This window comes from Eriocheir sinensis, chromosome 3, assembly GCF_024679095.1.
Source record: "Eriocheir sinensis breed Jianghai 21 chromosome 3, ASM2467909v1, whole genome shotgun sequence".
Taxonomy (NCBI): domain Eukaryota; kingdom Metazoa; phylum Arthropoda; class Malacostraca; order Decapoda; family Varunidae; genus Eriocheir; species Eriocheir sinensis.
This window is the reverse complement of record NC_066511.1, coordinates 22,922,190-22,938,990: the sequence shown is the minus strand read 5'-3', so window position 1 is coordinate 22,938,990 and position 16,801 is coordinate 22,922,190. Positions and strand designations below refer to the sequence as shown.

General features: G+C 44.6%; 1 protein-coding gene across 8 annotated transcripts in view; it reads left to right on the top strand.

The window, feature by feature from the left end:
- Positions 1–16,801, top strand: part of LOC127006798 (kazrin-like) — a 140,583-nt gene that overhangs the window by 56,193 nt on the left and 67,589 nt on the right. The window contains exon 3 of one of the 8 annotated variants that reach the window (XM_050877223.1): positions 5,801–5,861. The exons of the other annotated variants lie outside the window; for them this stretch is intronic. Coding sequence (XP_050733180.1) covers positions 5,801–5,861 — 61 coding nt within the window. The remainder of the gene's footprint in view (positions 1–5,800; positions 5,862–16,801) is intronic. 8 annotated transcript variants of the gene reach the window in all.

The window sequence follows — 16,801 nt, the reverse complement described above, 5'->3', positions numbered from 1 at the left end:
GCTATTTTTCTCTTTCTCTCCATCAAACTCCCTTTTCTTCCCCCTGGCCCTCCCTCCCTCACTACCTTTACCAACCCTCCAATCTTTTTCACTTTCCCCTTTTTTCCCCTCTCTCTCACTTTCCCTTATTTTCCACCTGACTCTTCGGACTATCTCCTTTTCCACACGTTTATTCCCTATCTCCACTTCATCTGTTTCGCTCTCCTACCCCTTTACTCTCGTTCTCTCTTTATCTGACCTTTCATTCCAGCCTCCATTCCTGGCTCTATCCCTCTCTCTCCCTCCCTCCCGTCCATTAGTGAGGGAGGTGGGCGCGCCGCCTCTACATTTAACAAAACGAAAGATCGGAAAAAGCATAACCGGATATTCTTTGTACGTGTCCGTGGGTCGCCTCTACCGGACGTCCGTAGCAGGCAGGGTGCGAGAGATGGAGGGAGGGAGAGGAAGAGAGGGGGAAGGGAAGGAGGAAGAGGAGAGAGGAAGAGAGGGTGGAGGGAGGGAGGGAGGAAAGGAGGAAGGCCAACCCACTCCGTCAGTAAGCGCCCAGGGCAAAAGAGAGAGAGAGAGAGAGAGAGAGAGAGAGAGAGAGAGAGAGAGAGAGAGAGTTTGTGTGTGTGTGTGTGTGTGTGTGTGTGTGTGTGTGTGTGGAATAATACATATCTATCTATCAATATATTTATCTATCTGTATGTATCTCTGACAACGTAGCAGATAATATGAAGTCATAAATATAAGCCAAACCCACTCGTAAAATAAAACGCAGAGCAGCAGATTCATCAACAACAACAACAACAACAACAACAACAACAATAATAATAATAATAATAATAATAATAATAATAATAATAATAATAATAAAGATAACAGTAACAATAACAATGGTCAGCACAATGGCGTCACGTCGTTAGTGGCCGCAGCCTCGTTATGTTCGATTCACCGAGTTCTGTTGCCGGACAAGGCCGTGGGTGCGGCTTTGCGCGCCCCGCGACTCTGCACCTTTAGTGAAGTAACAAGGTTCAAACAAGTGTGGCGTCCGGGCAGGTCGAGGGAGTCACCTGTCACGGAAGAAGTCCTTTGAACGTGCCTGCCTACCTCGTCGACGTTCCGATACCCTACGCCCCTGTCCACCCAGCAGTGAATGGGTACCAGGTATTAATCGGGGGTTCTGTTCCCTTCTCCTATAATTCCTTCCCCTCCTGTCTCTCTCCGGCATATGACCACAGATGTTGCGCCGACTAAACAAAACTTTCCAACTTTTCCCTCGTCGACGCCTCTTCTAGACGTTTTAATACTGGCTTATTTTACTGATGGATTAAAAATAAAAGTCTTCTGGTTATTATTCCGCTTTTTCAGTAGTAGTAGCTGATGTTATTCTCCCACAAAACTAAAGGAAACGAAAGATGCAGACTTTTACTTACTAATACAGTGATATCATTCCTTTCTGTCCTTGGATTTGTCCAAACCATATAGTCCACTTTCAGCTAGTAAAAAAGATAAACTTATTAAGCGAGACTGTTGCTTTCCCGTTGGCAGTGAAAAATAGTAATAGAGAAGGTGTAAAAAATACTATTCAACGCAAACAACAGAGGAACGCGGGGGTGAGGAGAGAACAAAGGGTTAATTTTAATAACACTTTGAACCCGGAAAAGTACAAATACTCATTATAAGACACAATGCCTGTAACCCTGACACCCCTAAGGAACAGAGAATTAAGGATAAAGGGAATGAAGTAGAAAATAGATGAGAGACAGTTGGCCCTCAAATGTGAAAACAGGAAATATGAGAGAATGGAGGAACTCGGTTCACCCAAAAGCTTCCAACACCTGGTGATAGAAAACGGGATATGAGGCGCTGCAACTGGTATCGGCATCAATGCCTCGCGAGGACCCCAACTTTTAAGGGCAGCCAGCCAGCCATTACCTGCGTGTCCCCCAGAGAGGCTGAAGTTAATTGTCGGTGACGGGGGCAGCTAAAGGCGACAGTGCATTGGGTGAGGACCTTCTTCAGCAAACAGCATTTCCGTGAGTGTTTGCGTCCTCTGTCAGTGTGCTTTTCAGAAGGACACACCGTCTCTACGTGTTGCAAGTAATACGGAAACGCTTCTTGATGTTGACGAGAGTTAATTTCCTTTCCTATTGCGGCCCAGCCAGTTTTGAGCCGAGGGAATGAATTGGTAATGACTCCCACAGCACCAGCCGACACGAATATTGCAGGATTGTGTCGCTCGATTCCACCGTTGCGCTCTCGTCCCTCCCTGGGCTGTTTCTGCTGACGTCGTTGCTGTTATGATTGCTGTTGATGTATTGTTGCCACTGCGATCGTCTCTTGTTATTTCTGCGGTTTATATTTGAAGGTTTTGTTTCTGCTACTACTGATCCTGCTGTTGTTGCCGCCTTTCTTCCATGCAGCTCTACCACTATACTGTTGCTGCTTCCTATGAAATGGCTACCACTGCAATCATTCTTTCCGTTGCTAATAATAGTGTTTCTATATCTGGCAACCCTGAGTGGAGGAGACCAAGGGGACGCCCACGTAAATCATGGATGAGGCAAGTTGATCGATCCTTGAAGGGGCTTGAAATGGGAAAGGAAGAGGCACGGAAGTTTCCTTGGGGGGGGGACAGTGTGATGAGTGAAGCGACGCGTCTCCTAGTGTATGCTCCTCGTTAGTTAGTTAGTGTATCTGCTGTTGACGGTAGTTTGTGAGTTGTCGTTGGTGGCGCTGCTTCTGTTGACTCTATACCCTCACTATTCCTGGTGTCGTTGCTCTTGTTGGCGGCAGTGAGTGTTCTAAGCGATAATTGGTTCACGGACAGAGAAAGGCAGGCAGACAAAGCACATAAAAGACGTGGTTGAGTGTATATGCGTGTGTATGAATGTTGTTTAGTTTAAGTGACACATAAATGTTGGTGTGTGTAGTAAACAATGTGTAGAAGGAGTGTATAGCAGGACGAGGACAGTCAGTAGAAGATAAACGAGTAACAAGAGATAAACAATTGAGACGCAACACGGACAACAGGGAGCGCGACGAGAGGCGGGACTCTTGCTACACTTAAATGCCAGTTTGTCGTTTAGAGCTTTACAACAGTTTTTCCTATTTGGCCTCAGGGAGTAGAATCTGGGCTTGGAACATGAATAAGCTGTCCATAGTGAAGACCTAAGTAAAGGGAGCATCACAGACCACCACCATCACCACTATGAAACAGAGAGAACACCACGCTCGAGGGGAAACTGCGGCAGAAAAACATAAATATTCATCACGGCCTCTACACGAGAGGGTCAGGGAGCAAGAAGGGTGTCTGTCTGTATGGATGGATCTCTCTCTCTCTCTCTCTCTCTCTCTCTCTCTCTCTCTCTCTCTCTCTCTCTCTCTCTCTCTCTCGACAAGCCCATCTATAATTAATTAAAGTATATTTTGTAACTTGTTTTCGTAATACTAGCAACTTTGATGTTTATGGCGAACCCTGTGCAGCTCGTCTTGTTTACAACGGACATGTTTGTATAACAGATAATATTATGTAATGATGAGTTTGTTTACGACTTATTCGAGAGGTGTTGTCCCCAGGCGTTGACCTCTTAATAAACAACAACAAAATATTACTCTTTCCTTCCGTTTCCTCTTTTAAACACGCTGTTTTTTCTTGTATATCCTCCTCCTCCTCCTCCTCTTTCTTTTACTCCTACTCCTCCTACTCCTTCTATTCCTACTCTTGCTCCAAATCCTCCTACTCCTCCTCCTCCTCCTAATAATAATAATAATAATAATAATAATAATAATAATAATAATAAACAATAACTACAACAACAACAAGACGGTCTCTTCTCCCTGTTTTTGAGCGCGCCCACACACCCTCACGCCTTAACAGGTCGACGCTTTTACTCTTTTTAACTCAATTTTCAGCCATCCCGACGCCCTTCCCTCTGAGGCGCCTAGGGTTAGACAGCCGCTCTCTCTCTCTCTCTCTCTCTCTCTCTCTCTCTCTCTCTCTCTCTCTCTCTCTCTCTGGTGCTGGCTGTGGAGGGGACGTAGGAGCTCTTTCTGTTTACCCTCCTCTTCTCCCTTCTTCTTTACCTTCTCCCTCCTCCTCCTCTCTTCATCATCTTCCTCTTCCATCTCTTCCTCTAATTCCTCCGTATATTTTTCTCTTATTCCCCTTCCTCTTTATCTTCTACCTCCTCTTCCTCTTTCTTCTTTTACTCTCCCTCATTAGTATAGTTTCCTCTTCTTCGACGTCTTCTTCTTCCATCTCCGTGTATTATCTGTACTTCCCTCTCTTCTTCTTTACCTTCTCCCTTCTTCTCTTCCTTCTCTTCCTCTTCCTTCTCCTCCTCTATCTACTCTGCATATTTTCCTCTTCTTCCCCTTCTTCTTTTTTTCTTAACCTTCTACCTCCTCTTCCTTCTCTCCTCTTCCTCTTCCTTCTCTTCCTCTGTCTCCTCCGTATATTTTCCTCTTTTTCCTTCTGTTCACTTACACTTCCTACTTTTCCCCTCCTCTGTATTTTCCTCCTCCATGCCTACGTTTTCTTCTTCTTTCTTTTCTTCCTCTTTTCTTCACTCTTCTTGTTTCCCTTTTTTCTTTTTCCTCTTCCTCTTCTCCTCCTCCTCCTCCTCCTTCGCCTCCTCCTCCTTTCCTTACCATTCAAATCATCCAAAATTATGCATCAACAAAATTACATTACCTATTCAGTTATATTTTTTTTCATATTTTTACTAAGGGAGAAACATCAGTAACCACCTGTTTGTGTTTTGTTTATTTTCCACTATTTCTTCTGAATTAAGTAAACAAGTAAAACCCTGCGCATCATACCACGCCTTGTAATTATGGAACCCACTGTAAGTACTTCATCCTATCAAATTTCACGTTTTAAATACATTCTTTTCTCTCGGTCGCAAACGTAGTACACATTCATATTGCCATTTAACCGAATATTAATTTTGTAGTCCTTCACCTCGTTGCCTTCATTCCTCCGTTAATCTTATCGTCGACTTAAGTGAACATTCATTTTTTAGTCCTTCGCTTCATTGCCTTCGTTCCTTCGTTAATCTTATCGTCGACTTAAGTGAACATTCATTTTGTAGTCCTTCGCTTCGTTGCCTTCGTTCCTCCGTTAATCTTATCGTCGACTTAAGTGAACATTCATTTTGTAGTCCTTCGCCTCGTTGCCTTCGTTCCTCCGGTAACCTCATCGTCGACTTAAGTGAACATTCATTTTGTAGTCCTTCGCCTCGTTGCCTTCGTTCCTCCGGTAACCTCATCGTCGACTTAAGTGAACATTCATTTTGTAGTCCTTCGCTTTATTGCCCAACTTCCACCATTACCCTCATCCCGCATAAGCCCAGAACTCCTTCATAGGCAGTTCATCCCCTTGGTGGCGGACGGAAGGGCTTCGTTACAGAGAGCCTTCATAAGAGGAGGCAGGTTATATGAATGCTCCCTCGGTTTATGGTGTTCGTTGCATAGACCTTGTTTGTTAGGTTGGGGGATCGGGGAGAGAGAGAGAGAGAGAGAGAGAGAGAGAAAGAGAGAGAGTAACAGCATTGGAGTTACAAGAGGCTAGTTTTTGCTCAAGGTTCGTAGGTAGATAGCATAGGTAAGAAGTGGAAAGGGCAAGCATTCGTTGTTTGTTTGACTGATTGTAGATTTATTTTTATATGTAGTAGTTGTAGTAGTAGTATAAAGTAGTAGTAGTTGTTGTAGTAGTAGATTATTATTATTATTATTATTATTATTATTATTATTATTATTATTATTATTATTATGGTAAACAACCCAACTCTAACGTGATTCTCTTCCCCAGGTACGTTGGTGGGCGCGGCGCCGTGAGCCTTGCTTCCTGAGGTGTGGCCTGAAGGGCGTGAGTAAGAAAACGAGCCAGCCACATTTTCTGTCTCTAAGAGCTTTATTGGGGTATCTTTTATATGTCTGTGTGTGTGTGTGTGTGTGTGTGTCATTCTCCATGATCTGAGCACACTCTGAACTCGCGATCGCCAGTCAGTTCCCTTCCTGAATAAGCTTGGGGTTCAGCTGACGGATCTCTGGATACGGCTGGACCCTCACATCACACCCACACACCCGGGAGGCGGGACACATTCACTGCTGGGTGGACAGGAGGCTCAAATTAAAGGAGATTGCCCATCCGTCTCCATCCCTCCTGAGAATCGAACTTCGGAGCTCTCGGTTGTGTTCCGAGCGCTCAAACCACTGCACTGTTGGGTTCCGTGTGTGTGTGTGTGTGTGTGTGTGTGTGTGTGTGTGTGTGTGTTCGATTCATGCATATCTATGTTATCCCTCATCGACTCTGAGAAAGGAGAAAAAAATATAATCGGTCTCTGAATTCATCTTCCTTCATTATAACATAACAGAAAATTAATTTTGCTTCGATATCTTATTCGTCAAATCCCCATCCTGTCACCTTTATTTCACTTCATGTATCTTCTCAATTTTTTTTTTTTTTCACTCGTCCTTCATTCTCCTCAGCCCTTCGTACAACACAACTCTCGGGAAAAAAAGACCATGAAGCAAGTCGGTCTTCAAATGGCAGCTTTCTTGTCATTTTTATCGCCTTCCTTTACTTATCGTCGTTATCTCTCTTTCTGTTCCCGACGATTTCCTCTTTCATTTCCACGTCCTGCTGTTCCTCCTCGTCATAAAAGTCACATATTATAGAAAAGTAACCTGACAAGTTTATACCTTCCTTTCACTCCTCATTTTCTCTCCTTCGTTCTCAAATCCTTCTGCAATCCTCCTCCTCCTCCTCTTCTTCTTTTCATCCTCCCTTCCTTCCCTTCTTCCATCCTTCCTTCTTTCATATATATCCTTTCCTCCTCCGATCCTTTCTTTCCCCTCCGTGCACTCTCGCCCTGCCCATCCTTCTCCACATCCCTTTTTCTCCCCCTAGTGACCCTCTGCCGTCCCCCCCTTCATGTGTACGTCTGGCGGTGTACATAAATACGTCCACGAGGCAATGACGGCAGTAAGGGGGTAGGGAAGGGGGAGGGGAGGGGAGTGGAGGGAAAGCATCAGGTGGACAAGGATGGTCTCCGTGGGGATTCCTATATGCAAAAGCAGGATATAAATCGTAACAATAAGCTTATGTGATTGACCTCTCATGCACCAAAAAACTAAAACAAAAATAACAGTAATATAAAAGTATAGAATATATCAGTATCAAAATAAAGTAGTGGAATATTGGTACAGATTTATCAGTCAAGCGATGAGAGCAAATAGGCTACGTTTGAGTCTTATAAGAAAATGTTGGATGAATTCATAGAAGCGCAGAAGAGATGGAGATGGATACAACGTAGCCAGATTGTCGTACTCAGCTTCTTATTTTCGCTTATTTCAGACCAAAAACCGTCGCACCCATAAAACTAACGATACACATTTCTAGTTATTGCTAAAGATGTTAATTATAGAGGGTTTTTTATGATCGTTATGCGTTAGAAATAGGAAAAGCCAGTGTGGTGAGTACGATAACGTGGCATACCTGGATGGATATAATGTCGGCGCCTTGTGGGGTTCAAATTAACTCCTCTTGGCCCCCTATGCTGTCGAGTTTTTGTGTTGTCCTCCTCCTCCTCCTCCTCCTCCTTCTCCTCTTCTTCCTCCTCCTCCTCCTCCTCCTCCTCCTCTTCTTCCTCCTCCTCCTCCTCTTCTTCCTCCGCCTCCTCCTCCTCTTCTTCCCTCCTCACAAAGAGTACCGTCCCCCCATCAGAAATTTTATCACACAGTACATCCGAGATTCCTTTGAAGAGCACCGGAGTGGGAAGGGAAAAACAAGCTGCTTTTTCGGGAGAGGGAAGAGCGAATGGTTATGAGAATGGCGGAGAATGTAACAGAAAGAAAACGGGTAGCAACAAAGATAAACGTTAGGAGAAATTAATAAAGTTAGTGAATGTATTGGTTCTATTCGCAAGGATTTTTATCGTTTTTACTAGTTATTAGCATCTCTATTATTATTATTATTATTATTTATTTCTATATTTATCATCATCATCATCATCATCGTTTTGGTTTTCTGTTATGGGCGAATACCGATTGTCGACCAAAATAAACAAAGACAAGAAAAACGATGTAAGGAAAAGTTAAAACGATATAAAGAGAAAAGAGTAAAAAAATGTTGCCAGGTTAGTCATCAACCTTAAAATACCGCCCCCCCTCCCCCCACACACAATCGTAAAAGAGAGAGAGAGAGAGAGAGAGAGAGAGAGAGAAACAGGTCGACTCCCGTCATGTGGAACAAGGACAGTGTTTAATGACAATATTTACTTAGCCTGGCATCTCTCTCTCTCTCTCTCTCTCTCTCTCTCTCTCTCTCTCTCTCTCTTTTATATCCGAATGAGTTTTACCTGTCAACGTGTTTCTCTTACTCTCCCCCCCTTGTCTCTCTCTCTCTCTCTCTCTCTCTCTCTCTCTCTCTCTCTCTCTCTCTCTCTCTCTCTCTCTCTCTCTCTCTCTCTCTCTCTCTCTCTTCCACCTCTTTTCCTTCCTCTCCCTCCCTCCCTCCCAACCCTCCCTCTCCTGATCCACCTGTCCTCCTTCCACCACCCTCCTTCCTCCCTCCCCCCCTTCCTTCATTCCACATACCACCTTACCCCTCCACCTCCGTAACCCACTTGGCCAGGATAACCTGTTTTCCCTCCTTTCCTCCCTCCTCCTCATCCCCTCCGTTTCCTCCTCCTCCTCCTCCTCTTTCCTTCCTTTCTTTCTTCTTCTCCTCTGTTATTCCTTTGTTTTGTTTCATTCATTCATTTTTTATTGTTATTTTTTTATTGAATTTTCCTTTTCGTCGATTTTATTCACTTTCTATTTTTTTTCTTTCCTTCTTCCTCATTTCTTTCATCTCAAATTATATTACCGGTGTCGGTGTCTGTGTCTGTCTGTCTGTCTGTTTCATTTATTCCCCTTCTTTCTTTCTTTCTTTCTTTCTTCTCTCTTTCATTTCTTTTTCTTTCTTTGATGTTCTTTCGTCTTCTTTATCATATTACTCTCTCTCTCTACTTTATCCTTTTCCTTCTATTCTCCTTACTCTCAATCCATTTCTCGTATTTCCTTCTTCGTCTCTTCCTCTATCTCTCTCTTTCCCTTCTTCCTCCATTTTTCTCTTCCCTTCTATTTTCCTTTCCCCCTATAGCTGTTTCTTACCTTTCCCTCGCCTCCTTTTCTTCCTCATTCCCTTCCTCCCCTCCTTCGTTTAACCTTCCTTTCACTCCTCATTTTCTCTCCTTCGTTCTCATATCCTTCTCCAATCCTCCTCCTCCTCTTCTTCCTTTCATCCTCCTTTCCTTCCCTTCTTCCTTCCTTCCTTCTTTCATTTTTTTCCTTTCCTCCTCCGATCCTTCCTTTCCCCTCCGTGCACTCTCGCCCTGCCCATCCTTCTCCACATCCCTTTTTCTCCCCCTAGTGACCCTCTGCCTTCTCCCCCTTCATGTGTACGTCTGGCGGTGCACATAAATACGTCCACGAGGCAATGACGGCAGTAGGGGGTAGGGGAGGGGAGGGGAGGGGAGGGGAAGCATCAGGTGTGTGTCGCTTTTGGCACCAACGAAATTTGGGTCAACACCGTTTGGCCCAGGTCGTGGCTCCCCTTGTCAATTCCCCTCCCCCTTTCCCACTCTCTTTATTCCCCTTTCTTCCCCCTTCCCTCCCTTCCTTACTTACTCTCCCTATCTACATTGGGTTTTTTTCTCTCTCTTCTACTTCCTGCTTTCTTTTACTCTCTCTCTCTCTCTCGTCGATTCCTCTCCCTTTCCCCTTGTCAATTCCCCTCCCTTTTCTTCCCCCTTTCTTTATTCCCCTTTCTTCCCTCTTCCTTGTTTCCTTCCCTTCTCCCCCTCTCTACATTGTTTTTCTCTCCTCTACTTCCTCTTTTTCCTTTTATTCTCCCGTCTCAGTGTCGAGGGTCCTGTCTCTTTTTGGCTGTTCACTTTCATTTTCCCCTTCTCGTTATTCCCCTTTCTTTCCCCTCTCTTCCTTCCTTTCTCCCCCTATCTACATTCTTTTTCCCTTCTGCTTCATGATTTCTTTTTTTGGTGTTTCATCTTTTCAACTCCTCTCCCTTTCCCCCTTCTCTTTATTCCCCTTCCTTCCTTCCTAATACCTACATTATTTTTCTCTTCTTCCTGTTTTTCCTTTTATGCTCCCTTCCACGTGTCAGAGGTCGTCAGTTTTCTTCTTTTTCCCTTTTTTATCCACCTTCCTTCCATCCTAATTCCTACATTCTTTTTCTCTTCTTCCTGTCTTTCCTTTTATGCTCCCCTCCACGTGTCAGAGGTCGTCAATTTTCTTCTTTATCCCTTTTTTTATTCCTTTTCCCTCCCCTCTTCCTTCCTCTTATTTATACGCCTATTTCCCCTCTCCCTGTTTCCCCTTTCACGTGTTCTTGTGTCTCCAGGTGTCCCCTCGTTAGTTCCCCTCCTTTTTCCCCTCTACCTCCCTTCCCTTCCCTTCCCTCTCTGCTCCCATCAACATAATGCATCTTTTGTTTTCTTTCTCCTTTTTCCTCCTCATAGTTTTTGGTCCCTCAAGTGTCTGAGAGCGCACGTGTCTTCCCTTCTAAGTTCCTCCTTTTCCCAGTAGACGATTTCTATTATTTTCTTCCTTGCTTGCTTGTTTCCTCCCATCCTTCACTATCTTATTCTTACGTTCTCCATTCCTACCTTCCTTCTTTCTTTCTTTCTTTCCTTCGTTGCTTTGTTTTATTCTTTTTTTTCCCTACCTTCTTATTCCCCTCCTTCACTATCCTATTCTTGTTTCCTTCCATCCTTCCTTCCTTCGTTTCTTCGTACTGTTTTTCTTTTTTTCTCTTTCTTCCTTTTTTCGTGTCTATTTTGTTTTCGTGGTTTTCATCCGTTTAACTCTTATCTTCGCGTTTTAGTCTTTCACACTTTCTACCTTGTTTTATCCATCCTTTTTATGCCTTTTTTCATTCAGTACTCTTCTACCTTTTCTTATGTTTACCTTTTAATCTGACGTTTTCTTTCCTTTCCAGACCTCCCCTTCTCTTCCTTCCTATCTTCTTATATTTTTTCCTTCCTCCTTTCCTTCCTTCCTTCGTTAATACATCCCTTCTTTCCTTTCTTACTTCCTACCATCGTTCTTTCTTTCCTTCTTTCCTTCTTTTTTTAATATTTTCTCTTCTTTTCCTAGTTTCCTTCCTTTTCTTTCCTTCCTTCCTTTCTTCCTTCCTTCTTTCCCTCTCCTTCGTGTCCTTCCCTTCCCTACTTCTTCAAGGTTAAGAGTGACACATATCACCATCCATACCACCTCCATCACCACCACCACCACCACCTTGCCATTCATCACCTTCATCTCCACCTCCATCATCACCACCACCTTAGCTGTCACACTCGACCTTGCCTTCCTCCTCCTCTCCTCCTCTTCCTCCTCCTCCTCATCGTCATCATCCTGTTCTTGTATTTCTGTGTTCTTTGTGTTCTTTCGGCCTTTAGTCTGTATTTTTCAACGTATCGGCGCCTCAGTTCTCCTGTTTAAAAAGACTCTCGTAGAAGTTGCTGGGCTTTTCATGGGCTGTTTTGTAATTTAACCAACGGGAGAGTTACCCATAAAAACCCGCGTAATCTTCCCTGTAGTCATAGAGAATGGCCGTAGTGTGAGCCTGATACGTTTAAGAATATTGACTATTGTGTCTGGCACCGTACAACCAGCTCTCTCTTTAATAGTAATAATAGTTCACTTCACACCCTCTGTCTGACTGGCGTGTGTGTGTGTGTGTGTGTGTATATTGGGGAGGGAGGTGGGTTCTCTCTCTCTCTCTCTCTCTCTCTCTCTCTCTCTCTCTCTCTCTCTCTCTCTTCATGACACAAACCAGCCAGCGGCCTCTCCTCCTGCCGTCCTTCGTCCCCCTAACACACTGCTCGCCCTTAGACACACACGTTAGCCTTCCTTATACACACGCTAAGGCGCCTTGTAAACACACACACACACACACACACACACACACCCCGACTCCCTGGCGCAATGTACTCTTTCCCCTCTCGCGTTTTACTATCAATTATCTCTCTCTCTCTCTCACTTTTACTCGCATCTCTTGTTTTTCCTCTTTCTTTCTGCCTTTATCTTCCTTCCCTCTTTCGTTTAACCTTCTATACTCTCCTCATTTTCTCTCCTCGTTCCGTTATCTTCCACTTCCTCTTTCCATCTTCCTTCCTTCCTTTCTTACTTTCTTGCTTAGTTACTTAATTCCTTTCCTCTTTCTATTTCTCTCTGCTCAGTGCCTTTTCATAATGTCTTTCACTATTCTAATTCCCATTTTTGCCTCTGTATTTTTGTTTTGTGTTTTTTTTTCTCGGTATGCTCTTCTTCATAATTAAATTTTTGCCCTTTGCTCGCTTTCCTCTCGTGTTTTTATGCCTTGGCAGCTGTTTGTTCCCCTTATTACCTTACCCCTCTATGGACTCTGTTTTTCCCGCCTCGTTCCCTCTTTCTAGGATTCCACGCAGACTGACAGATCAAAGCGAAGGTATACAAGGAGCACGATTTTTGCCTTCTATTTGTTTGTTTGTTTCATCATATTCATAAACCGTCGTCGCGTGCATTATTAGTTCTCTCTCTCTCTCTCTCTCTCTCTCTCTCTCTCTCTCTCTCTCTCTCTCTCTCTCTCTCTTCCTCTTTGTCCCTTTGCCTCGTTTTCATGTCAGCTGATTCAGACAGTTCACAGGGACGGCGTGGACGCGTTTTTATGATTTGTTTTGACTTCCTGATGATAACCAAGGCGCTCTCCCTCATGTGTTAGCTCGTCCTCTTGTTTCCCATGATCTCTCTCTTTCATTATCTCTCTTTTCTTCTTTCTTTCTCTCCTTCTTTTTTTCTTTCTTTATTTCGTATGTTTGTGCCATAGTTGCAGTAGTGGAAGTAATGGTAGTAGTGGTAGTAGTAGTAGTAGCAGTAGTAGTAGTAGTAGTAGTAGTAGTAGTAGTAATAGTAGTAAATCAAGGCGGAAGTGACGTTAATTCTAAAAACTGTCGTACTTAAATTTGTTTTTGTTCATTCTCATTTCCGATTTTCTTCTGTTGTTGTTGTTGTTGTTGATGGCCTACATACTACAGTCGATTTTATCCCACCTTGAACCTGATTTTTTTTTTTTTAAGTTGTTAAACAATGAATCCTTGCTGTAGTTTTTATGTCTTCCATGCCTTATTTATTTTTTTTTTTTTTTTTTTACAGTTTGGACAATATCTCTATTTAATTTTTACCTCTCTCAGTAATGCGTTATGCGAGAGAGAAAGGTAGAAGTATAAAAAAAGGTGCGTCGATGCTCTTCACAAACTTCTTTCTTATCCACGAAACCCATTTTATAAGCTCCATCTAAAAACGTGCGGCGAGGCGGAAGGGAGTGACTCGACTCTTCAGAATTACCGTCCGGCACTTGATTCATTTTGTCGTATTAAGCTTCACACGTTATAAGCTCAAATAGCTCTACATGTGACAAGCCTTCCACATTATCCTATATTTAAGCCCGATCCGTGATTTTTAATGCTTTGAAGACTCAGCAATCGATTCTCTCCCTCCCTGAACGAAGATGCATCCCCATAGCCGTCGGTTATTAATTTCTTCTTCACTTCTCAATTTTCTCTCATCTTTGATCAATACGGTTCCCAGACAGTTCCGTGTTTTGAAAGGACGAATGAGCGTGGGTGCTGTCAATCAACACATACACAAACCATTTTTTTCTTCCATCCCCAGAGACATATAGCAAGGAGGAAGAGACTCCATTCCTCTCATTTCTCCCCTTTTCCTTCATTCACTTTCCTCTTCGGCGCTATAACTTTGGTGCGCACGACGGGCGGTGGCAATCTTCACGCACTTCCTGCCTGCTAAACGGTGCGGGGTGATAGGAAACATTGCCTGGCGGACACTGCAAATTTAGAATCGAGTAGAAGTTATGTGACGGATTGTTTACCAGGTGGAGCAACGGGGCACCCACCTGCAGAGCACCTGGCGAGCGGAAGGGCGAAGGTTACGGGGGCGGAGCGAGGAGGTGTGACGCGGTGGGGAGAAGAGACTTGTTATATAAATAAAGGAGGGGGAGTTAAGCAAATAAAGTGTAGTGCAAGGGTGGCTTCATCACCTGTCTTGATGGAACAGAGAGAGAGAGAGAGAGAGAGAGAGAGAGAGAGAGAGAGAGAGAGAGAGACAGACAGACAGACAGACAGACAGACAGACAGACAGACAGACAGACAGACAGACAGACAGACAGACAGACAGACAGACAGACAGACAGAGAGAGAGAGAGAGAGAGAGAGAGAGAGAGAAAGTATGAATACATACATACAGTCATACATACATATATACATTACATACATACATATATACATAGTGGTCGACATAACGCAAATATTACACTTAACTCAAATATAACACACACACACACACACACACACACACACACACACACACACACACACACACACACACTTCAGGCACAGTTAGGCAGCGATAAGAGGCTTCCAACCTTTAATCTCTCCCACCTCAGTTTTCAAGTCTTAGTTTTGGCGACCTTGAGACATCTCCTCCTCCTCCTCCTCCTCCTCCTCCTCCTCCTTCTCCTTCATATCCTTCCTGTCCTTCTCCTCTTCCTCCTCATTATTTTTATTTTAGAGGATAAAGTGACAAGTTAGAGAGGGACTTAAAAATCAAAAGTCTGCGTCAGAAAAAAATTGTCCTTGAAGTTGAAAGATATAAATTAAATAACTAGATTTCTGCTTTCTCTCTCTCTCTCTCTCTCTCTCTCTCTCTCTCTCTCTCTCTCTCTCTCTCTCTCTCTCTCTCTCTCTCTCTCAAAATAGTGAACGGAGCGAAACAAACTTCTCTTGACGTTTCTACGAAAAAAAATGTAGAAAAAGCGAAAGAAAAGTAAACATTTCATAGTAGTTTTAGTCTGTCAGGTCTGGTGTGTGTGTGTGTGTGTGTGTGTGTGTGTGTGTGTAACCAGAGTACGAAGTTAGATTATGTACTTTACTCTACTTGTATATGAGAGAGAGAGAGAGAGAGAGAGAGAGAGAGAGAGAGAGGTGAGTCACGGACCATCTACCGCGTTTTTTAGTTGCCACCTTCCTTATTAAACTCCCCAATATCCGAGTCACCCTTCCTTCGTCTTCCCTAATATGGCAGCCTTCCCTTATCTTCGAAACAAATCACCCTTCTCACGGGACTGATTTTTTACGTATTCAGCATCGTTAGTGCCAGATAACGCCCCCTGTGCGCATCAAACCCTACGACGAGAGCCTTTCCTTCCATTATCACTATATATTACCTTTATGTTCTCTCTCTCTCTCTCTCTCTCTCTCTCTCTCTCTCTCTCTCTCTCTCTCTCTCTCTCTCTCTCTCTCTCTTTAATAATAAGTCGGGTAACACTGCAAGGAGAGGAGGACACACTCTTTTCCTGCTGCCTTCCTTGCTGTCCGGCTCTCAGCTCACTTTCGCTTTCCTTCGTTGTCTCTCACTTCCGCACACTTATTTACATTCAGACGTACTTCAGTTATCATCATCACGATGCGAACTGACGTTGTTCTGGCGCTGGTGTGGTGAGCCTTGGCCACCAGTCTGCTCATGGAGAGCATCGGGTTTGCCCCCGAAACCCCGCGGACCAAAGGTACGCGGGCTGCCCCAGCTCAAGGCCCCTTTTAGAAGGCCTTGCCCAGCTCGCGTACCTTTGGTCCGCGGGGTTTCAGGGCAAACCGATGCTGATGATGATAACTGAAGTACGTCTGAATGTAAATAAGCCTGGGAGGAAGAACCCTCCGGAACACCACGACCTGCTGGCCGAACAGGCGCAGAGTAAGCACGCCATGCGGGACCTGGGCACCCAAAACGCGCTCCTGTCCCTCCTTCTTCTCCAGGCCACAGGTGAAGCCAGCGTCCTGCACAGGGCGCTGCTGGCTCAACAAACGGCTCGGATAGAGAAAGAACGCCAATGGTCAGCGCTCCAGCAAGAAAACAGCGGCCTCCTCAGTGACCTGTCTAAGGCTGGGAAAATAATTCACAGGCTGCGAAAAGTCGTGTCCCTATCCCGGGAAGAAAATAACGGCCTTGTGAAAGCGCTGACCATCTCAAAGGAAGAGAATGACGACCTTGTCAAAACGCTGACTATCTCCAAGGAAGAGAATGACGGCCTTGTCAAAGCGCTGTCCATCTCCAAGGAAGAGAATGACGGCCTTGTCAAAGCGCTGACTATCTCCAAGGCCGTCATTCTCTTCCTTGGAAATCGTCAGCGCTTTGACAAGGCCGTCATTCTCTTCCTTGGAGATGGACAGCGCTTTGACAAGGCCGTCATTCTCTTCCCTGGAGATAGTCAGCGCTTTGACAAGGCCGTCATTCTCTTCCTTGGAGATAGTCAGCGCTTTGACAAGGCCGTCATTCTCTTCCTTGGAGATGGACAGCGCTTTTACAAGGTCGTCATTCTCTTCCTTTGAGATGGTCAGCGCTTTCACAAGGCCGTTATTTTCTTCCCGGGATAGGGACACGACTTTTCGCAGCCTGTGAATTATTTTCCCAGCCTTAGACAGGTCACTGAGGAGGCCGCTGTTTTCTTGCTGGAGCGCTGACCATTGGCGTTCTTTCTCTATCCGAGCCGTTTGTTGAGCCAGCAGCGCCCTGTGCAGGACGCTGGCTTCACCTGTGGCCTGGAGAAGAAGGAGGGACAGGAGCGCGTTTTGGGTGCCCAGGTCCCGCATGGCGTGCTTACTCTGCGCCTGTTCGGCCAGCAGGTCGTGGTGTTCCGGAGGGTTTCCTTCCTCCCCAGGCTTCACTTCCGCACACTTATTTACATTCAGACGTA